The sequence below is a fragment of the Chlorocebus sabaeus genome, chromosome 6 (assembly GCF_047675955.1).
Source record: "Chlorocebus sabaeus isolate Y175 chromosome 6, mChlSab1.0.hap1, whole genome shotgun sequence".
In the NCBI taxonomy this organism is placed as follows: Eukaryota; Metazoa; Chordata; class Mammalia; order Primates; family Cercopithecidae; genus Chlorocebus; species Chlorocebus sabaeus.
In genome coordinates, this window is record NC_132909.1 from 28,794,067 (window position 1) to 28,815,690 (window position 21,624).

Genomic DNA, 21,624 nt, shown 5'->3' on the forward strand with positions numbered 1-21,624 from the left:
AACTGGCTGAAATACTTTGAGTTAGCTATGAAAAAGGAGACTTAAAGCAAATTAAGAGTGCAAATTCCAAAGACATGTTTAAACTAAAAAAGAAAATTTAAAACCTTGTAAGACTTTAAGCAGTCATTTTCACCTAAAGATAAATGATATGCCTACTCACTAAGTAAGACCAAATATTTAGAAACATTTAGTTAACAGTTTACAGAATTGTATATATTTGAAAGGAACAGAATTGCAGATGTAATACAATTTGCAAAAGACTAATAAAAGTTATGAACATCATTTGTGAAAGAAGTCTTTTTTACTTAGCCATATATTCATATGTACTGAATAGGATGAAGCCTGTAAATATGCAATTCTCTACTGAATCCTTTGTGACCACTCTATTCTCAACCTCGTTTCTTTTGTGTGCTGGAATTTTTAAATATTCGACAGCTTCAATAGGACGTGCCCCCTGGTGGAAATACTCACAAACCTCTGGACAGGACCTACTCCTTCTTAAACCAGTACAAAGGTTTGGACTTCTGCTTTAAAATGGCATATTGAATACCTGTACTTAATATTTGCCTTTCCCCTATACCTTAGTAAAATAACAACCAAGAAATTTGTTAAGGCATAAACCCATAAAGACAAATATATTTGAAGAGAAAATAGACAAGAAATGTCAACCAAATTTTGGAAACTGCACAACTGATAATGGACTTTGCACAACAGAAAAAAATGGAACCTAACTGTGGCAGGGAAAAGCTACTACAAGTCAATCTGGGATGTCGGACCTGGAAAAGGCAATTCACTTGGGAGTATTTCCAAAGGAAGGGTGAACTTTAAGCAAAGATCTAGATAGAAGTTTGAAAAGAACAAGTGCCCAAACCCCAATCTCACAAGAAAGGTTTCTCCTTTCTTGCTTAAACAAAAGATTCATAGCTTTGGGTGGTTTGTGGGAATGGTAGGGAATGGGGAAGTGGAAAGAGAACAGAAAATATCTTAGTGAAACCAGGATTAATTCCAAGTGAACATACTGAACCTTGAAACTCCCCTCCCAGCCTGGTTCTCAGAACACTAGATGAAGAAGATCAGAAGACTCTTTTGTAGAATCTGCTGATATTTAAAGATTGCTCAAATAATTTAAAAAAAAAAAAAATTCAGCTTGCCACCTTATATCCCTATAAAAAAAAAAACCTATCAGTCAACAAACCTTGCCTATGCACACAAAGCTTGCTGACAGTACTCAACTCAAGTATAAATGGTCAGCCAAGGATCACCAGACATTTGAAGAAATTCTTGAACATTAATGCTAGAGGGAAAAATAAAAAAAAAAAGAGCCAGAGAGAGAAAAGAGGGGGCAGAAAAACAAAACATGGAGGAAAGGTTTAAAGAAGAAAACTTTAAAAGAAAAAACAAATACTCCTTAAAAAAAGACCCTCCATCCATGAAACAAGAACAGGATGCTGTAACAAAGAAACAGCCAAAGAACAACAAGAAAGTGCTTCCAGAAATGAAACTATGTACAGGAAAATTTTAAAGTCAATACATGATTTAAAAGATTATTTAGAAGAAATCACTTCAAAAATTACAACAAAGACAAACAATAGGCAACAAGAAAAGGAAATTTTCAAATTAGTAATATAAATTTCCCAGGGCTGTAGGACTTAAGCCTCCACTCAAAAAAAGTCCACTAAGCACTAGCAAACAAATTTTAAAGGATCCATAGCATGGCATCAAGGTGTACCACTATAGTATTCCAGATCATGGGGAATAAAGACCAAAAAGGAATCTCAAAGCTCTAAAAACAAAAAAACAAGTTATATACAAAGAAAAAGAAAGTAGCATCAAGATTTTCAATAGCAACACTTAAAGACAGAAGGTAATAGAATAATGTATCCAAAATTCTGAGGGCAACAACTACTTAAGACCTAGAATTCTAAATGGTCTAGTTAACAATAACAAGCAGGAGTATAAGGAATATAAGAGTTATTCAGGTACATAAAAATGTAAAGAAGTACCTCTGAGCACTTTCCCAAAACTTATTGAAAGCAATATTCCAACAAAGTAAACAGAACCTGAAAAAAGGGCGCTTTGGGAAACAGAAAATAGAAAATAAATAAAAGGCAAAAACAGGGTAAAAAGATACCAGGAAAACAGCTCTCCTTTGATCAGGATAGAAGCCAGTCCAAATTGAAGCAAGACAATGAAAGACTCCAGCAGTAAAATTTCTAACAACCAAAAAAGTGTCTGACTGAATTAATGATAGATACATAGAAAACTATGCAACAAAAAAAGCAGTTAAATTCAATTAAAAGCCAGTACAAGAACAAAATGGAATTACATAATATCTAAGCATGAATACTGATACAACAAAAATTGTGATACAACAATAGTAAAAAGATTAGAGAAGCAGAGACAGGGAAGACATGTAAAAATGCTAAATGGTCCTCTTAAATTGTAGACAGGTAGTTAATAATACAAAAAATTGAGAAAACAAGTAAACAAAAATAGGATATGCCAACCACTGGAAAATATGAATAAAAACAGCAAAGTAAAAACAGTCAAAAACGGAAAGTAATTACATCTAAGGAATGGGAACTGTGAGTCAAAAGGGATAAGTGAATGCTGCTCTTTTTTTAAATAATGTCTTAAGATGGTTTGTGGTTGTTTAAAGCTATATACATCTATCATAAACTAAAATCATAAATTTGTATTTTGAAATGCCTTATTGGAGACACTCAAGAGCACACACATTGCTTGATAAGGTATGAATCCACAAATCCAAGAAGCTCAACGAAATCCAAGTAGGATAAACCCAGACCCACACCAAGACACACTATAATCAAACTGTTGAACAACAACAAAGAAAGAATCTTGAAAGCATCAAGAAAAAAACAACTCATCACAAACAAGGAATCTTCAATAAGATTATCAGATTTCTCAGCAGAAACCCTGAAGCACAGAAGGCTATGGGATGACATATGTTTAAAAGTGCTGAGAGGGAAACAAAATACTTCAGCCAAGAATTCTATGTTTAGCAAAACAACACTCTTTTAAAAATGAGGGAAATTTAAGACATTCCCAGATAAACAAGAGTTGAGAGCATTCCTTACCACTGCAATACAAGAAATGCTAAAGGAAGCTCTTCAGGTAGAAATGAAAAGACAGTAACTCAAAGCGACATGAAAACACAGATCTCTGATAAAAGTAAACACATAGGCAAAAATCAGTATTATTGTCATTTTGGTTTGTAACTCCACTTTTTTCTACGTGATAAAGAAAAATGAATACAATCACTGTACATTTATATTAATGGAGACACAATGTATAAAGATGTAATTTGTGACATAAATAACATAAAGTGAAGGAGCTGAACAGGAATAAAGCCTTTGTATGTGATTGAAGTTAAGTTTGTATAAATTCAAAATACATTTTATAACCTTAGGATATGCTATGTAATCACCATGGTAACCACAAAGAAAATACCTATAAAATATTTTAAAAAGAAGTGAAAAGGAGATCAAAACCATTCACCATAAAAAAAAAAAAAGGCAGTAATATAGAAATGAGTCAAAAAATGCTATAAAACATGCAGAAAATAACAAAATAGCAAAACTAAGTCCTTCCCCCATCAGTAATAACTACACATGTAAACAGATTAAACTTCCCCAGTCAGAAAGCATAAATTGGCAGAATCAATTGCTTTAAAAAAAGGATCCAACTATATACTGTCTATAAGAGACTCACTTGTAGATCCTAAGGGCACGAACAGGTTGAAAGTGAAGGAACGAAAAAGATATTCCATACAAACAGTAACCAAAAAAAGAAATAAGGTAGCTATAGTAGTATCAGACAAAATAGACTTTAAGTTAAAAGAAGTTACAAGAGACAAAGGATATTTCACACTGATAAAAGGTTCAATCTATCAAGAAGATACAATTATAAATGCATACATACCTAACAGAGCTCAAACGTATAAAGCAAAAATGTACAGAACTGAAGGGAGAAATCATTTCACCATAATAGCTGGAGACATGAATATCCCCTTTTCAGTAAAGGATAGAACAGCCAGAAGGAAATAAAGAACATGAACACTACTAAAGACCAATTAGACCTAACAGACATATATAGAAACCTCCACCCAACAACAGGAAGAACACACACTTTCTAAGGGAAACATGGAACATTCACCAGGATAGGTCATATGAGAGGCCACAAAATAAGTCTCAAAAAATTTAACAGGATTGAAATCATATAAAGTAATTTTTCTAATTGGAATGTTCAATAACATTAAAAATCATTAATAGAAGGAAAACTGGAAAAAGTCATAAATATACAAAAATTTTACAAAACAATCTGTCAATGGGTCAAAGAAGAAATCATAGGCGTAATTTAAAAATACGCTGGGCACAGTGGCTCCCAGCACGTTAGGAGGCCGAGGCAGGCAACTGCTTGAGGCCAGGAATTCAAGACTATTCCTGGACAACATGGTGAAACCCCGACTCTACTAAAAATACAAAAATTAGCCAGGCATGGTTGACCACACCTGTGGTCCCAATTACTTGGGAGGCTGAGGCAGAAGAATCCCTTTAACCCGGGAGATGGAGGTTACAGTGAGCCAATATTGCACCATTGCACTCCAGTCAGGGTAACAGTGTGAGTGAGACTCTGTCTCAAAAGAAAAAAAAAGAAAATACCCTGACACCACCAAAAAAGAAAACTCAACGAACATTTATGGGATGCAGCAAAGCAATACTAAGAAAGATATTTATAGCTGTAAATACCTGCATCAAAAAAAAAAAAAAAGGAAATAATTCAAATCAGTAATTTAACTGTACACTTTAAGAAACTGGAAAAAAAAAAAAAAAAAAGAGTAAACTGAACCCAAAGCTAACAGAGGAAAGGAAAAACAAAGATTAGAGGATAATAAACAAAACATAATTTTTTAAAACTGGAGAAAAAGTAACGTAATCAAAACTTGGTTTTTTAAAAGATCAACAAAATTGACAAATCTTTACCTAGATTGTCTAAGAAAAAAAGAGAGAAGATTCAAATCACTAAAATCACAAACAAAAGTGGAACAATAAAAACTAGTATTACAAAAATTAATGGGATTATACAGAAATAGTACAAACAACTGAATGCCAACAAGTTTGGTAACTTAGATAAAATAGACAAATTCCTAGAAAAACACAAACTACCAAAACTGAAATCTGAATAGACTTGTAACAAGTAGTATATTGAATCAGTAATCAAAAACCTCCCAACAAAGAAAGGCCCAAGAAGAGATGGTTTCACAGAGGAATTCTACCAAACATTCAAAGAATTAACACCAATCCTCTCAAACTCTTCTAAAAAATGAAAAGGGAGGGAACACATTCTGTGATGCCAGCCAGATAAAAATAAGAAAACTACAGGCTAATTTCTCTTATGCATATACATATAAAAATCCTCAACAAAATGCTGGCAAACTAAATACAGTAGCATATTAAATTATACATCATGACCAAGAATGATCTCCCCCACGCCCTGGAATGCAAGGATGGGTTCAATATATAAAAATCAATGTAATATACTACATGAGCAGAATGAAGAGGAAAAAACATGGTAATCTCGATTGAATTCAAAAAAGCCTTTGATAAAATGCACACCCTTTCATGATTTAAAAAAAAAAAACCTCAATAAACTAGAAATAGAAGGGAACTTCCAAAACATAATAAAGGCCATATATGAAAACCCCACACTGACATCACACTATATGATGAAAGACTGCGAGTCTCTCTCCTAAGACTGGGAATAAGACAAGGAAGCTCACTACCAACATGTCTATTCATCACCATACTAGAAGCTCTAGCTAGAGCAATTAAGCAAGAAAAACAAATAAAAAGCCTCCAAATTGGAAAGAAAGAAGTCTAGTTCTCTCTACTACCAACATATGATACAATCTTATATGCAATATGTAGAAAACCCTAAAGAATCAAAAACAAAAACAAAAACAAAAAGAAAACCCACCCTGGTAAAGCTAATAAAAAAAATCCGGCAAAGTTGCAGGATGCAAAATCAACACACAAAAATCAGTTGCATTTCTATGCACTAACAATGAGCAATCTAAAAAGGAAATACAAGCAATCCATTTCAACTAGAACCAAAAGGACTAAACTCTTTAATTTAACCAAGAAGGTGCAAGACTTGTACACTAAAAACTACAAGTGTTGCTGAAACAAGACACAAATAAATAGATATCCTATGTTCATGGAGTGAATACATTTAATTAGGATGTCAATACTACCCATGGCAACCTAAAGACTCAGTGCAACTCCTAGTAAAATCCAGTAGTTTTTTTTGCAAAAACAGAAAAGCCCGTTCTAAACTTCACATGGAGTCTCAAGGGTCCCCCATAACCAAAACAATCCTGAAAAAAAAAAAAAAAAAAACTAAGTTGAAAGTCTCATCTTTCTGTTTTCAAAACTTACTACAAAGCTACCCTAAACAAAATAATGTGGTAGCAACATAAATACAGACATACGGACCAAAAACTAGAATACAAAGCTTAGACATAAGACCTCATAAATATATGACCAAATGATTTTTAACAAGAGTGTAAAAACCATTCAAAAAGGTAAGGACCATGTTAGCCGGGATGGTCTCAATCTCCTGACCTCATGATCCGCCCGTCTTGGCCTCCCAAAGTGCTGGGATTACAGGCGTGAACCACCGCTCCTGGCCAGGACAGTCTTTTCAACAAATTGTGTTGAGAAAACTGGAAACACATGCAAAAGAATAAAGTTGGACCCTTACCTTACAAGCATATATAAAATATAACTCAAAATGGATACAGCAACCTAAATGAAGAGATAAATCTAGGAAACTTAAAAAAAAAAACAGAGGGAAGCTGCTTCATGACATTTGGCAACAATTTCTTGGATATGACATGAAAGGCATAGGCAAAAACAAAAAAACACTAACTGGATAATGAAAATTTAAAAATTTTGTGCATCAAAGGACATTATCAAGAGAGTAAAAGGGCACTCTACCTGGCAGCTACTTTTTTTTTTTTTAAAGTAAGACAAAAAAATAAAAATAAAAGAAAGTAAAAGGGCAACCCACAGACCAGGAGAAAATACTGATAAGGGACTAATATCCAGAATACATAAAGAACTACAACTCAACAAGAAAAACAAACAACTGCAATAAAAAATGGGCAAAGGACTTAAATAGACATTTCTCCAAAGATGATATACATGTGGCCAATAAACACATGAAATGATGCTAAACATAATTAATCACTGAAGAAATACAAACCAAAACCCTGATGATGTATCACTTCAAATCCACTTCAAACTATATTCCTTGGTGGTATGCCACTTTAAAATATATTTATTTTATATATTAAAAATATAGTAACAAGTGTTGACAAGAATGTGGGAAAACCAGATTCCTTCTATTTTGGTGGTGAGAATATAAAATGGTACAGCTGCTGTGAAAGACAGAATGGAGGTTCCTTAAAAAACACAACATTGGGCCGGGCGCGGTGGCTCACGCCTGTAATCCCAGCACTTTGGGAGACTGAGGCAGATGGATCACCTGAGGTCAGGAGTTCAAGACCAGCTTGGCCAACATGGTGAAACCCTGTCTCTACTAAAAATACAAAAATTAGCCAGGCATGGTGGCACACACCTGTAGTCCCAGCTACTCGGGAGGCTGAGGCAGGAAGGCTCTTGAACCTGGGAGGCGGAGGCTGCAGTGAGCCAAGACTGCACCACTGCACGCCCAGCCTGGGCAACAGAGTGAGACTCTGTCTCAAAAAAAAAAATAGACATATATATATATATAATTTCCATATGATCCAGCAATTCCACTTTCAGATATATACCCCAAATAATTTAAAGCAGGGAACTAAATAAATATTTATATACCTACATTCATAGCAGTATTATTTATAATAGCGAACAGAATAATTCACATTATTCACAAAATAAAATATTGTTCATCCTTAAAAAGGAAATTCTGATATGTGCTACAACATAGACGAACCTAGAAAACATTAAGTGAAATAATCCAGACACGAAGGGACAAATGCTGCAGGATTCCACTTATGTAAGGTATCTAGAATAGCCAAATTCATACAGAAAGTAGAATAGTGGTTACCAGGGGATGGGGGGGAGAAAGGAAGGAAAAAATGGGGCGTTATCACTTAACTGGTACAGTTTTAGCTTAAAAAGATGAAAAATATCTGGAGATGGATGGTGGTTATTGCTGACCAACCATGTAAACAAGGGGAAGGGAAGGGAGGGGAGGGGAGGAAAAGGAAGACAGTTAGTTAGTGGTGCCAGGGGGCCTACAATAAGGTTATCAGTTCCAAAAAAACTTTGCAAACACAATGGGTTGGCAAAGGTGTAGTCAGTCAGTCTGTTAAGGCCAGCACTGTCAAAGTTAAAAATCTAACTCACTTCATGCCAGCAATTCAATCCTAGTCATTCATCCTACAGATATACACAAGTACAAAATGATACATACACACACACACACACACACACACACACACACACACACACACACAGAGGTTATTCTGCAGCATTGCTTTCAATAGCAAAAAAAAGGAAGATGATCTAAAGGCCTATGAGAAAAGGACTGGCTAAATAAACTATGGTACAATATAATACTATACAGCCATGAAAAGAATAAGACAGCAAGCTGCCAAAACAAAAAGCAAAGAAAAAAAAGTGTGCCTACAATTTGAGTGGATGTGTACAGGGTGGGGTGGGAATGCCTAAGTCTATAGCTGTAAACGCACAGAATATCCCTGGAATAATGAGTAAGATACTGATAATAGCAATGCCTCCAGAGAGGTAAACTGGATGTTAAAGAACAAGAAAAGGAAGCATAGTTATTTTTTAATAAATATCCTTTAGATTTTATATCATGTCCATATATAACCTACCAAAAAAATAATTTTTAAAAAAGCCCATCTTGTGAATGACCTGATGTACCTCGTATACAATTTTTCTTCTCCTATCACTTAAAAAAAAAAAAAAAAGAAAAGAAAAGAAAAAAAAAGCTGTATTCGGTGCTAACAATGTCTTATCACCCACTTTCTTCTGAAATCTGCCTAAAAATGTATTCCTAAGTCAAGATTTTCTTTAGAATGCTCTGTGAGATAACAGACATTACAAGTTAAAAGTTTCTCAAAATCAAGTAAGTTTGGGAACCACAATATTAAACAAAACTAAAGGGATATTTTTCATTACAGGGCTTCTAAGTAATGTGCCTATGTGCATTGGACTCTCTAGTAGAGGGAAAAGCAGTGTGCAGTGATCTACAAACTTACTTGATTATGTTAACAACATTGCCTCTAGGTCACCACTCATCCAATGCTTCCCCTCAACCTTCACATCGAATCAGTTGCCAAGTCCTATCAGGCTCAGAAATTCTCCCTGCATCTGATCTCTTCTCTAAGCCCACAGCCATTACTCTGGTTCATGATCTTATCCCTTCATGTCCACCCTTTCATTTAGTAAAAATAACTTTGTCGTAAAAATGAAGACTAAGTATGCATTTTTTAAGACAAAAGTAAAAATAAGATAAATGTGTCAGATACAACTCTGAACAAAAGATAATGGTAAAATAATTCTCCCAGTATTCAAAAGTAGATTACAGAGACATACAGAAACAAAATTACCAAAAACATATCTATACTGTAGAAATCTCTGATTAAATCCTGGTCTTTTCACTTAGTCTCACTGAAGATGTACTCTTTTCTAAAAAAAAAAAAAAATTGCTCTCTAACCTAAAAAAGAACTCACAAGTATTTAGAGTAAAACTTTTAAGTTCATGTGAAATACATTAATCCCTAATTTGTAACACTAAAAATATTTTAAGAAGTTCCTATTTCAGCAAAAACAGAGTAATAAGATACTAAAAATATTAAATAATCTAAAAGAGGGCAAGAAAGGGGAACAAGAGGAACAAAAACGGTGGGAGAACGCCAAACCTAAATCCAAACATATTACACATTAAATGTAAATGGTCTAAATACATCAATTAAAAGACTGAAATTATCAGAATGAATTAAAAAGGAAAGGTCCATGCTGTCTATAAGAAACTCACTTTAGGCCGGGTGCAGTGGCTCACGCCTGTAATCCTAACACTTTGGGAGGCCAAGGTAGGCAGATCGCTTGAGGTCAAGGGTTCGAGATCAGCCTGGCCAACATGGTGAAACCCCATCTCTACAAAAAATACAAAAATTAGCTAGGCGTGGTGGCACTCGCCTGTAATCCCAGCTACTCAGGAGGCTGAGGTGGGAGAATCACTTGAACTTGGGAGATGGAGGTTGCAGCGAGTCAATATCATGCCACTGCACTCCAGCCGGGGCAACAGAGCAAGACTCTGTCTCAAAAAAACAAAAAAAAAAGAAATCCACTTTAAATATGATATAGTTAGTATAAAAGTAAAAGAGATGGAAAAATATACACCATGCAAATACTAAACAAAAAAAGCTCAATGTATCAAATCCAGTAATATATGAAAGCAATAACACACCATGACCAAATGCGGTTCATCCAGGGAAGAAAAATCGATCAATACAATCCACCACATTAACATATACAGAAGAAAAATTACAAGATCGTATCAATATACGCAGAAAATACATTTGACAAAATTCAACATCTTTTCATTTAAAAAACCCGCAAATTAGAAGCAGGCAGAAAGTTCCCTAAACTAATAGGGAGTATTAATTTTTTTTAAAAACCTACTGCTAACCACATTTAACAGTAAAATACCAAATGTTTTCAGAAGATCGGTTTCAAGACCAAGATGCCTACCTAATCTTACCACTCCTATTCAATATTATACTGCAGGGGCGCGGCAAGGAGAGACACAAGGCTGAGCCAGGTCCAGGTCCTGACAGTACTGTCCATCTGCCTGAGCGCCGTGGCCACGGCCACGGGGGCCGAGGGCAAAAGGAAGCTGTAGATTGGGGTCAAGAAGCAGGTGGACCACTGTACCATGAAATCGCGTAAAGGGGATGTCCTGCACATGCACTACACGGGGAAGCTGGAAGATGGGACAGAGTTTGACAGCAGCCTGCCCCAGAACCAGCCCTTTGTCTTCTCCCTTGGCATAGGCCAGGTCATCAAGGGCTGGGGCCAGGGGCTGCCGGGGATGTGAGGGGGGAAAAGTGCAAGCTGGTGATCCCATCCGAGCTGGGGTATGGAGAGCGGGGAGCTCCCCCAAAGATTCCAGGCGGTGCAACCCTGGTGTTCGAGGTGGAGCTGCTCAAAATCGAGCGACGATCTGAGCTATAGCCAGACTGGGGAGGGGTAGGGGGAGAGGCCCCCATCAAGGACCAGACTGTTCCAAAAAAAAAACCTTAAAAGCCCAAAACAACAACAACAAAAAATATTATGCTGCAAGTCCTAGCCAAGGAAATAAGGCAAGAAAAAGAAATAAAGTGTATACACATTGGAAAGGAATAAAAAAATAGGAGCTGTTTACAAAAGGCATGATTGTCTACATAGAAAATCCCATGGAATCTACCCCAAAAAAGTTCAGAGAACTAACAAATGTGGTCAGCATGAATGGAGGATCCAATGTTAATTCTTTTTTTAAAAGAGTTATTTCTACATACTAGAACACTTGAAAAACAAAATTTTTAAATGCCATCATTTACAACAGCTTCACAATAGGTGAAACACTTAAATATAAACCTAACAAAACACATATGATCTATATGCTCAAAAACTACAAAACTGATGAAAGAAGTCCTAAATACAGAGATACACTGTATTTACACGCTGGAAGTACTTACACACTGGAAGATTTAATAATTAATAGGTCAATTCTCCCCAAATTAATGTGTTGATTTAGCACAATTCCAATCAAAATCCCACCAGGACTTTTTGTAAACACAAACGAGTGGTTTCTAAAATGTGTATGGAAAGCCAAAGGAGGTAGAACAGCCAAAACAATTTGGAAAGAATAAATTAGAACACCTGTACTACCAACTTTAAGGAACACATTTATAATGCTACCATAATCAAAACAGATTGGCATCAGCAAAGAGACAGAAACATAAAGAAACAGAAAAGATGGTCCAAAAACACAACTATACAAAATGGCTCATTTGTTTTTTAACAATTTAAGTAAGCTATAATTCACATGCCATACAATTCACCCATTTAAAATGTACAATTCGATGGTTTTTGTATATTCACAGGGTTGCACAATCACCACCAAAATCTGCGTTTTTATATTTTCATTGCCCCTAAAAATCTCTATAATCTTTAGCAGTCACTCTCCATTCTCTCCCATACCTTCCTGGCCCTAAGCAGCCACTACTCTCCTTTGTTTTATAAATTTGCCTATTCTGAATATTTCATGTAAATGGAATCATACAATATGTGGTCTTTTGTGACTCCTTTAATTTATTCTAATGTTTTCAAGGTACACGTCTTTTTATTGCCAAACAACATTCCAGTGTATGGATGTACGACACTTACCCCTTCATTAGTTGACAGACATTTGGGTTGTTACCATGTTTCGGCTATTAAAAACAGTGCTGCTCTTAACATTCATGTACAAGTATTTGTGGACATGTTTTTATTTCACTTGGGTAGAATACTATCTAGGTGTGGAACTGCTAGATCACAGTAAAACACAATGTTTAACTTGCTGAAAAATTCCAAACTGTTCTCCAAAGTGGTTTCCCACCAGGAATGAATGAGGGTTCCAATTTTTTCACATCCTCACCAATAAGTGTTACTGTCTTTTTTATTATAACCATCTTAGTGGGGTATCTAAGATGGTCTTGTTGCCGATTCATTTTTGACAAAGGTGCAAAGTCATTCAATGGAGAAAGAACAGTATTTTCAACATAGTATTGGAGCAACTGGACATCCATATGCAAGAAAAATGAACCATGACCTAAACCCCACACTTCGAACAAAAATTAACTTAAAATCAATCAGATCTAATTGTAAAATGTCAAAGCATAAAACTTTTAGAAGAAAACATAGGAGAAAATCTTCAAGAACTAAGGTTAGGTAAAGCATTCTTAGATATGACACTACACATATAATCCATTAAAAAAAGCTAAAAGCTGAACTTCATAATTAAAAACTTTTGCTCTGGAATGACACTGTTAAGGGAATGAAAAGACAAGATGCAAAGTGGGAGAAAATATTTGCAAATCACCTATTTAACAAAGAGCTTAAATCCAGAATATATTTAAAAAAAAAAAAAAAACTCTCAAAACAACAGTAAAATATACAACGCAGCAGGGTACGGTGGCTCACGCCTGTAATCCCAGCACTTTGGGAGGCCAAGGTGGGTGGATCACGAGGCAGGAGGATCACGAAGTTAGGAGTTCAAGACCAGCCTGATCAACATGGTGAAACCCCGTCTCTACTAAAAATACAAAAATTAGCCAGGCATGGTGGCACACGGCAGGAGAATTGCTTGAACCTGGGAGGCGGAGGTTGCAGTGAGCCGAGATCATGCCACTGCACTCCAGCCTAGGCGACAGAGCGAGACTCCAATTTAAAAAAATAAAATGAAATAAAATAGCAAGAAAATATATAAGCCAGGCCAGGTGCGGTGGCACACGCATGTAATCCTAGCACTCTGGGAGGCTGAGGCAGGTGGATCACCTGAGGTCAGAAGTTCAAGACCAGCTTGACCAACATGGTGAAACCCCATCTCTACTAAAAATACAAAAAAACAGCTGGGCGTGGTGGCGCACGCCTGTAATCCCAGCTACTCAGGAGGCTGAGGCAGGAGAATTGCTTGAACCCGGGAGACAGAGGTTGCAGTGAGCCGAGATCACCCCATTGCACTCCAGCCTGGGCGACAGAGTGAGACTCCACATCAAAAAAGAAAAAAAAGCACATACAACCCAATTTTTAAAAATGGGCAAAAGAGTTCAACAGGTAAAAGAGGACACAAAGATAAAATAAGTGCATGAATCAATGCTCAACATCATTAGGCAACAACAAATTAAAACCACTATACACCTATTCAAATGGCTACACTTTTTAAACTGAGAATATCAAGGGCTGGTAAAGACGCAAAGCTACCACTCTCACACACTGCTGAAAGAGATGTAAATCATACAGTCACTTTGGAAAACAGCTTGGTAGTCTCTTAAAAACTGAACATACACTTATCATATGATCTAACAATCTCACTTGTAGGTATTTACCAACAGCAATAAAAATGTATGTTCACACAAAAACCTGTACACAAAGGCTTAGAGCAGCTCTGTTCCTCACTGCCAACAAAAGGAAGCACTCAAATGTCCCTCAAAAAGTGAATGAAAAAACTGTTGTACGTGCATTTAATGGATATGCATGTAATGGAACACTCCTCAGCAATCAAAGACATGACTTTTAATATACAGAACCACCTGGATGAGGCGTTACAGCAAGTGAAGAAGCTAGTCTCAAAAGACACAGACCTGAGGTCCTCAACCCTTAGAGGCAGCGATAGGGTGTGACCACCAAGGGGCGGTGTGAAGGAGGTTTTGATAGGAGCTGAGTCCTGAGAGCAGTATCTTGTATCCTATTCTGTGTCCTGACTGTGGTGCTGGTTAAACAAATCATGACATGTGTTGTAACTCAGACCTTCTCCAATTACCCTAGTCAACCATGATATAGATGACTATGTGTTTAACTGGTTGTATTTCCTCTGCCTTAAGAAAAATAAAGTACCTTTTCTTAATAAATGTTAAGTACAACAATATACCTAAGTATTTCCTTCAGTTATTATAAATTATAAAACCATGTGAATAAAACAGCTTTATACAATTTTTTTTTTTTTTTTGAGACAGAATTTCACTTTTGTTACCCAGGCTGGAGTGCAGTGGCACAATCTCAGCTCACTGCAACCTCCATCTCCCAGGTTCAAGTGATCCTCCCAGCTCAGCCTCCCAAGTAGCTGGGACTACAGGCACACACCACCACGCCTGGCTAATTTTTGTAGAGACAGAGTTTCACCACGTTGGTTGGGCTGGTCTCGAACTCCTGACCTCAGGTGATCCACCTGCCTCGGCCTCCCAAAGTGCTGGGATTACAGGCATGAGCCACTGTGCCCAGCCCACAATTTACTGTAATAGGAAATATGTACTTTGAAAATTATTTTAGATAAATATTGATCCCAAAAGTCACCTATGTTTGGTCACTTTCCAAAACTGTATTTAACTACTAGAAAGTGTTTTAACAAAACATGTTTCTCTACTCTAGAGCTCTATTCTATTGTAGTAAAAGTATTCCCATTAATATTTTAAGTTATAATTAATTATGAGTTTTTTCACTGAAATATGAAAATCAACGTGAACAAACTTCAACAGGCTATGGATTCATTTCGTAACATCAGAGCTACTTCAGTATATAAAGAGACTCTGTCTTCAGTAAGGTTCATAAGAAAAAAGTATGCCCATTCTCTTTCGCTAATATACATGACAAAAATAATGCAGCAAAGCCAAAAGATTTATAATTGCCAGAAATTACATACAGGCCTAACAATAAGATTCTGATTAGTGTCACAAAAGATCAAAATATATATCAATTATAAACTTATAGGAGTTGATTTGCAATTACAGTCTCCAAATATAGTTCCCAGAATTTCACTGAGTAAATGAGTTCTCTAGTACTCACTCATGTATAAGTGAAATCAAGTTCAGCTTTAGAAAACTCAGCTGTTTTCTGTCTAGTATGACCTTATTTATACAAAAGGATCTTCCCAACATTTATTTTCAAATACACATTTAACTGAAAGGTTAAAAAGCAGGTAGGGTGGATATTATACTGTCAGTCTAAATACGTATTCTAGAAATAACAACAGATTAGAAACTGAACCTAATTTTAAAATATAACTAAGCTAGAACCCAAGCTATCTCATCCAACTGCAAAATGTGTAGTGTGTGCTGTGTGTGTGTATGTAGGCTTTTATACACCTACAGATAATAGCACAGATAAACAAAACTCAAGAGCTGCCTTAATAAAGTGATGCAGAGAAATCAAACAACTGAAAAAGGATAAGGGTGCTGTTTTAGGTAGCAACTTTTCACACCTGGTCTCCTCTATCAAACAAAAATATGTTTTTTTCCCCAAATCAAAAAGCATTTTAAAGAATTGTCTTCTTACGTAAATAGGTATTTCTCTTAGTTCACTAAGGAGAAAACACATTATTTCTGTGTACTGAAGTATTAAGTGCAAAAATAAGTCTGTAATAGCAACTAAAAAAAAAATTATAAAGTATAAAATGACTCCAATTTTTATGTCTTCCCAACTTCTAACTACAAAAATCACATAATGACTTCGAAACTTTGTAACTTCAGAAAACATGCCAATGTAGGTGACATTTCCAACCCAGATGCTCCATTCTCTAACTCATTCTCAAATGTTGGTACTACTCAAACTACCTACAATTCAACAGAACCACAAATAGCCTGGATTCATAAATCATGGAAGGTAGTTTTGGTAAGAAACAGTCCTTCAGCTTGGCAATCTGTGAATAGATACGTACACAACAAAGAAATATCATTTAAAATGGGTACCTACGTTCTTTCCGGTGCTCAACTAAACCTACAGCCTGCTTTGCTGAGCACTTTGCAAACCAGTTGTCCCCCAGTAAAACAGTGACTTCATTAGTATGGACAAGTTTTCCTGGCATGAAGGCAAAAGGGCCAAATGGTACCTATTGTTTAAAAAAAAGAAAAAAGGGAAAAAACGTAAAACACTGAAAAATACATTTTATAAAACACTTTGCATTAAAAGCCTTACATTAACACTGAATTTTTTTATTTATACATTGGTAAAAATAAAATGCCAGCTTCACAGAAATTTAGCATTATATTAAAATTTTACTAGGAAAATCTACAGAAAATTGCTTTATGTTCATAAATCAATGTTAAAACAGGAAAATAAATCCACACCATATTTACATACAGCTCTTAAAGAAAGTAGTACTGTCTCGGCATGTTTATACTTTTCATTCACTTGCAAATCTAAATGAAAGCAACCAGTAGTGAAACACTGTCAATGCAAAATACTTTTGATAAAGAAAACTAAAAATTATTTTCAATAAAATAGCCATTTTTGCAAAGCAGGAATTAGTAAACAAACAGCTTTAATGGATCTACCTAGCTATATATACAAAATACTTGAACTAGTATAAAAGAACAAAGCCTTCATAAGAAAGAATATTCATGCAATGAAAGGTTCTAATCCAGGGCTCATGAACAGATCTCTATGTCAATGTGAAGATCATTAAAACAAAAATTAGCAGCACGTTTTTATATAAAAATCAATGTCCTAAGGTTTAACTCTGTGAATTACAAAACATTATGGCCTATTCCTGCTCTGGCTAACAAGAAATGACTAAGTGCCATATTTCTGTCATAACATTTTTTATATAGTAAGTTTCCATTCGAAATATGTCCAATTTTGTGCTAATATTTATGTCATTTATGTCACCATATATATTCTGGGAAAAAAAGGTAAATACCAGCGATCACTACAATTACTGTGTTCTTATAAAGTAAAACAAAACAAATCTTCCTTGCTACGTAGTTACCTCATACACAGTCTATCAGCTTGGCATTCTGTGAACAACACAGTTAATATGTTTACAAGAAACAACTATTACTTTAAAAGAAACACACCAAACATACCATTATATTATAAGACAATTTATCAGGCAAGGTGCTGAGTCTTTCTTGAAGGGCATTATAGTCATTATCTACTTTCTTCCTGTTGACAAAAAAAAACACCAAATATACAAATTATTAACGATTTTTCTTTTCCTTTTTTTTTCTTTTTATTGTTTTTTTGAGACAGAGTGTCAAACCACCATAAAAGTAAAGAAAACCATTTCAATTTTTTTTTTTTTTTTTGAGATGGAGTCTTGCTCTGTCACCCAGGCTGGAGTGCAGTGGCACAATCTCGGCTCACTGCACCCTCCGCCTCCCGGGTTCAAGCAATTCTCCTGCCTCAGCCTCCTGAGTAGCTGGGATTACAGGTGTGCATCACCATGCACAGCTAGCTTTTGTATTTTCAGTAGAGACGGGGTTTCACCATGTTGGTCACGCTGGTCTTGAACTCCTGACCTCATGATCCGCCCACCTCAGCCTCCCAAAGTGCTGGGGTTGCAGGTGTGAGCCACTGCACCGGCCTCACTCAAAAGCTTTATTAAATCTGTTCTTTCGGTCAGGTGTGGTGGCTCACGCCTGTAACCCCAGCACTTTGGGAGGCCCAGTAGGCCAGGTATCATAAAACAAGCTAATCAAAAACCTAATTTTAGCAAATTAAAGATTAATGTGGTTTTTAGTTTTAAAACCCTGTTTTTATAAAGTTTAGCTATGGCATTATTCTACCATACATTTATTGAAGAACTAAGACTCTTCAGGGACTTCGGTATTTAGAAGCAGAATACTCAAATTTTGAGAATTACTGTTTTTTAAGATACAAGACTCTGGACTAAATAAAATGCGAAAATTAAGGGAGACAGTAAAAGAAGGCCTGATGTTTGGAGAGAAGAAGGGACTCAAGATGAAGACAGAAGAAATTATTTATTTTAAGACAGTCTCTCTCTGTTGCCCAGGCTAGAGTGCAGTGGCACAATCTCAGCTCACTGCAACCTCCACCTCCTGGGTTCAAGTAATTCCCCTGCCTTGGCCTCCCGAGTAACTGAGACTACAGGCGCATGCCACCAAGCCCAGCTAATTTTTGTATTTTCCATAGAGATTAGGTTTCTTCGCCATGTTGGCCAGGCTGGTCTCGAACTCCTGGCTTCAAGCGATCCCCCCTGCCGCAGCCTCCCAAAGGTGCTGGGATTACAGGCGTGAGCCAACACACCCGGCCGAAAGAAGAGATTTAATAAAGCTTTTGAGTGAATAGATACTGACTGTGAAGCTGAAATCATGAACATGAAATTTGATCAGATGCTTTAGTCCTCATCAGAAAACTTTAGACTGAAAAATGTGTCATCAGCTCTTCAATTATTCATAATAATGTGATTAAGGTAAGAGAGAATCAACTGGGGGTAGAAGAAATTAAGTAGAGATAATACAAAAGGCGTTTCAATGTGGCTTAGGAGTCTGTTTCTTGCTATATCAAACAGAGCTACCAAATAAGTAATTTCAAACACCAAAAGTATAAGTAACTCTGTAGTGGCAGAGATGATCGTATTTCCATGCTATGGGCCTTACTCAGCTCTTAACACCTGCTGGAAATGAACAGCCCTTCTCTTTGAGTAATACCAGGCAGCAGCCTATGCCAAGATGCCCGTTTTCAAACTTTCGCTGGAGATTGGGTTTCCTGCTAAAATACAGGCTGCAAGCAAAACCACAGCGCTGAATTTTTTTTAAGCAGAAGGATGTTGTCAGTTTTTAAAAATAACAGAAACAAAACTCACCAACTCAGCAAGCAATTTAAAAGAACATGTAGACATTGTCAAATTGAAATCAGGATAAACTGCAATGTAGGTAACAACTCTCCAGATAATATAAATGACTGTGCTATAAACATCACAGAATTGGTTTCAGCTTACTGCTTAGTTCCCTGAAGCAACAGTAGCATAATTAATAAAAAAATTATCTCAGCCTTAAGATCTTAAGGAATTTCACATATATATTATTTGACATATCCTATAATAAATGTCACTTATCAATATTTTTCTCTTACAGAAGACAAAGTAGAAGGAAGATGGAAAAACCACATAGCAAGAAGCCAGATCTCCTCTATCAAGATGAGGTAAGCAATGAGTGTGACCTAGCTAGGTCTTCTGACCTGCATTCCTTCACGAAAGCTTTCTCGTTTTCTAGTGTGCAACTGCTTTTTATAAACTTTCCCCAAAAAAATCCTTTTCTATAAATAAACATAAAACATGTTCTATCCTTTTGTTTAAGGCAAAAATCCTCCTCATGGAAAATTTTTATATGGATAAAATGGCAAACAACTTCATGCACAAGGCTATGTACCAGAAAGAACATGGCTTTGAAGTCAGACCAGAGAGTGAATCCCAAGCTCTACATGCAATTCACACAAATTCACCTTAGTCTTTGTATCGTCAATGGCAAAACTGGACTAATACTTATCTCACAGGTTCAACAGAATTAAATACAAAAGGTCTAACACACTGCCCAGCATGGAACATCTACTATGTTGGTTCCAAAACTCAAAACTCATTTTTTTCCATGAAGCATCAAAAACACCAATTCCAAAACTTTCAAGAAAGACTATTACCCACAAGATTTCACTAACCAACTTGATACAAATAGCGTAACTTGCTGAAAGACGGTACAGCTGAACTTAACCATTCAGGGGCTTTGAAAGCAGGACTGGTGTGAGCAGTCAATGGGAGAATGTCTCCATAGGACTGACTAGCATAGTGCCTAGACAGTCAACACTCACCATGAATAACACAACACTAACAGCTTATTTACGTTTCAGATAAGTAATTCTGCAAATGCTCAAGGACTATATACACCAGCCTAGATATCTAAATGTTTCTATGAATATTAAGAAGCTACTATTAAAGTTATCATTCAATAGGCCTTATTTTGGTAACAATGCTTAGAAGAAAAAAAAGAAAAAAAAACTTCCTCACAAAACATCTCTTTTGTACATTAAAAGCACAGTAGGTTCAACAACAGGTAATACCAGAGATCAATGTCAGTATTTCAAGTCAAACATATTGTTTTCAATTTATTAATAATTCTCTCTAGCACAAAAATGTGGACATACTGGAGAGCAGTTTAAGATTAAAGTTGCTATTTATAAATTTTGAATAGTTTTCTAAAAATATAAAGTAGAAGATCACTTAAAATGCAGCCCATGCAGAAATCCTTTATGAAAGGAGGCCAGGAGGAGTCAAGCAGTGTCTCTGGAAGAAACTACAGCTTGAGGAACAACCCTCTCTCTCTAAAGGCTACATTCGTGGAAATGTTGGGGACCAAACGCTTAGTCAAACAGTGATCTCCAAATAGTCTCTCTATTATTTCAGGCTTAAATAATCCTGTTAAAGATCACAAAGCCTAGGCAACAGAAAATACGAAAGTTATGCTAAGAACTAATGCATTACTGAGGTAAGTCTAGGGTCTTTATTCATAACAAAATTTGATCAGTTTTTTTTTTTTCTATTTTAATAATTAGAAACAAGTAATTAATTTTTGGACACAGGAGTCATATTACAGTAACCAAAAATGGTAATTGCTTAAAATAATTTTCTTCACAGGAGAACAAAACCCAGATAGAGTTACGAAACACCTCTCCAGCCTACTTACAATAGCTAGACCTGCTTCTTTGGCTTCAACATAATAGATCCTTACAGAATAGGTTCCACCTTCAACTCTTAATTTTAAATTTTTTTCCAATATCCTCATGCAACATTCCTTATAGAAAACAAGAACTAAAGCATAGGTATAAGGCATCTAAGAAACTTTAACCACCTTCTTCTGAATCTTGCTAATCATGTGTAATATGCCTTTTGAGAGTACCTTTTAGGGAAATTTAAAAAAAAAAAAAAAAAAAAAGGGCAGTAGGGATGAAGACCATTAACACAACCACAAGTTAGCCTTACCCTCAAAGGCTTAAGATCAAGACAGACCCCATGGGAAACAGCTCATTTTCATAAAATTGT

At 35.9% G+C, this 21,624-nt stretch overlaps 1 protein-coding gene and 1 pseudogene across 4 annotated transcripts in view; one reads left to right on the plus strand and one right to left on the minus strand.

Moving 5' to 3' along the window:
• Positions 1-21,624, minus strand: part of URI1 (URI1 prefoldin like chaperone) — a 72,657-nt gene that overhangs the window by 13,342 nt on the left and 37,691 nt on the right. For all 4 annotated transcript variants that reach the window (XM_007996141.3, XM_007996144.3, XM_037991331.2 and 1 more), the window contains 2 exons: positions 17,657-17,735; positions 16,545-16,680 (listed from right to left, as the gene is read on the minus strand). In XM_007996141.3, coding sequence (XP_007994332.3) covers positions 16,545-16,680; positions 17,657-17,735 — 215 coding nt within the window. The remainder of the gene's footprint in view (positions 1-16,544; positions 16,681-17,656; positions 17,736-21,624) is intronic.
• On the plus strand, positions 9,701-11,852 carry LOC140711878 (peptidyl-prolyl cis-trans isomerase FKBP2 pseudogene; annotated as a pseudogene).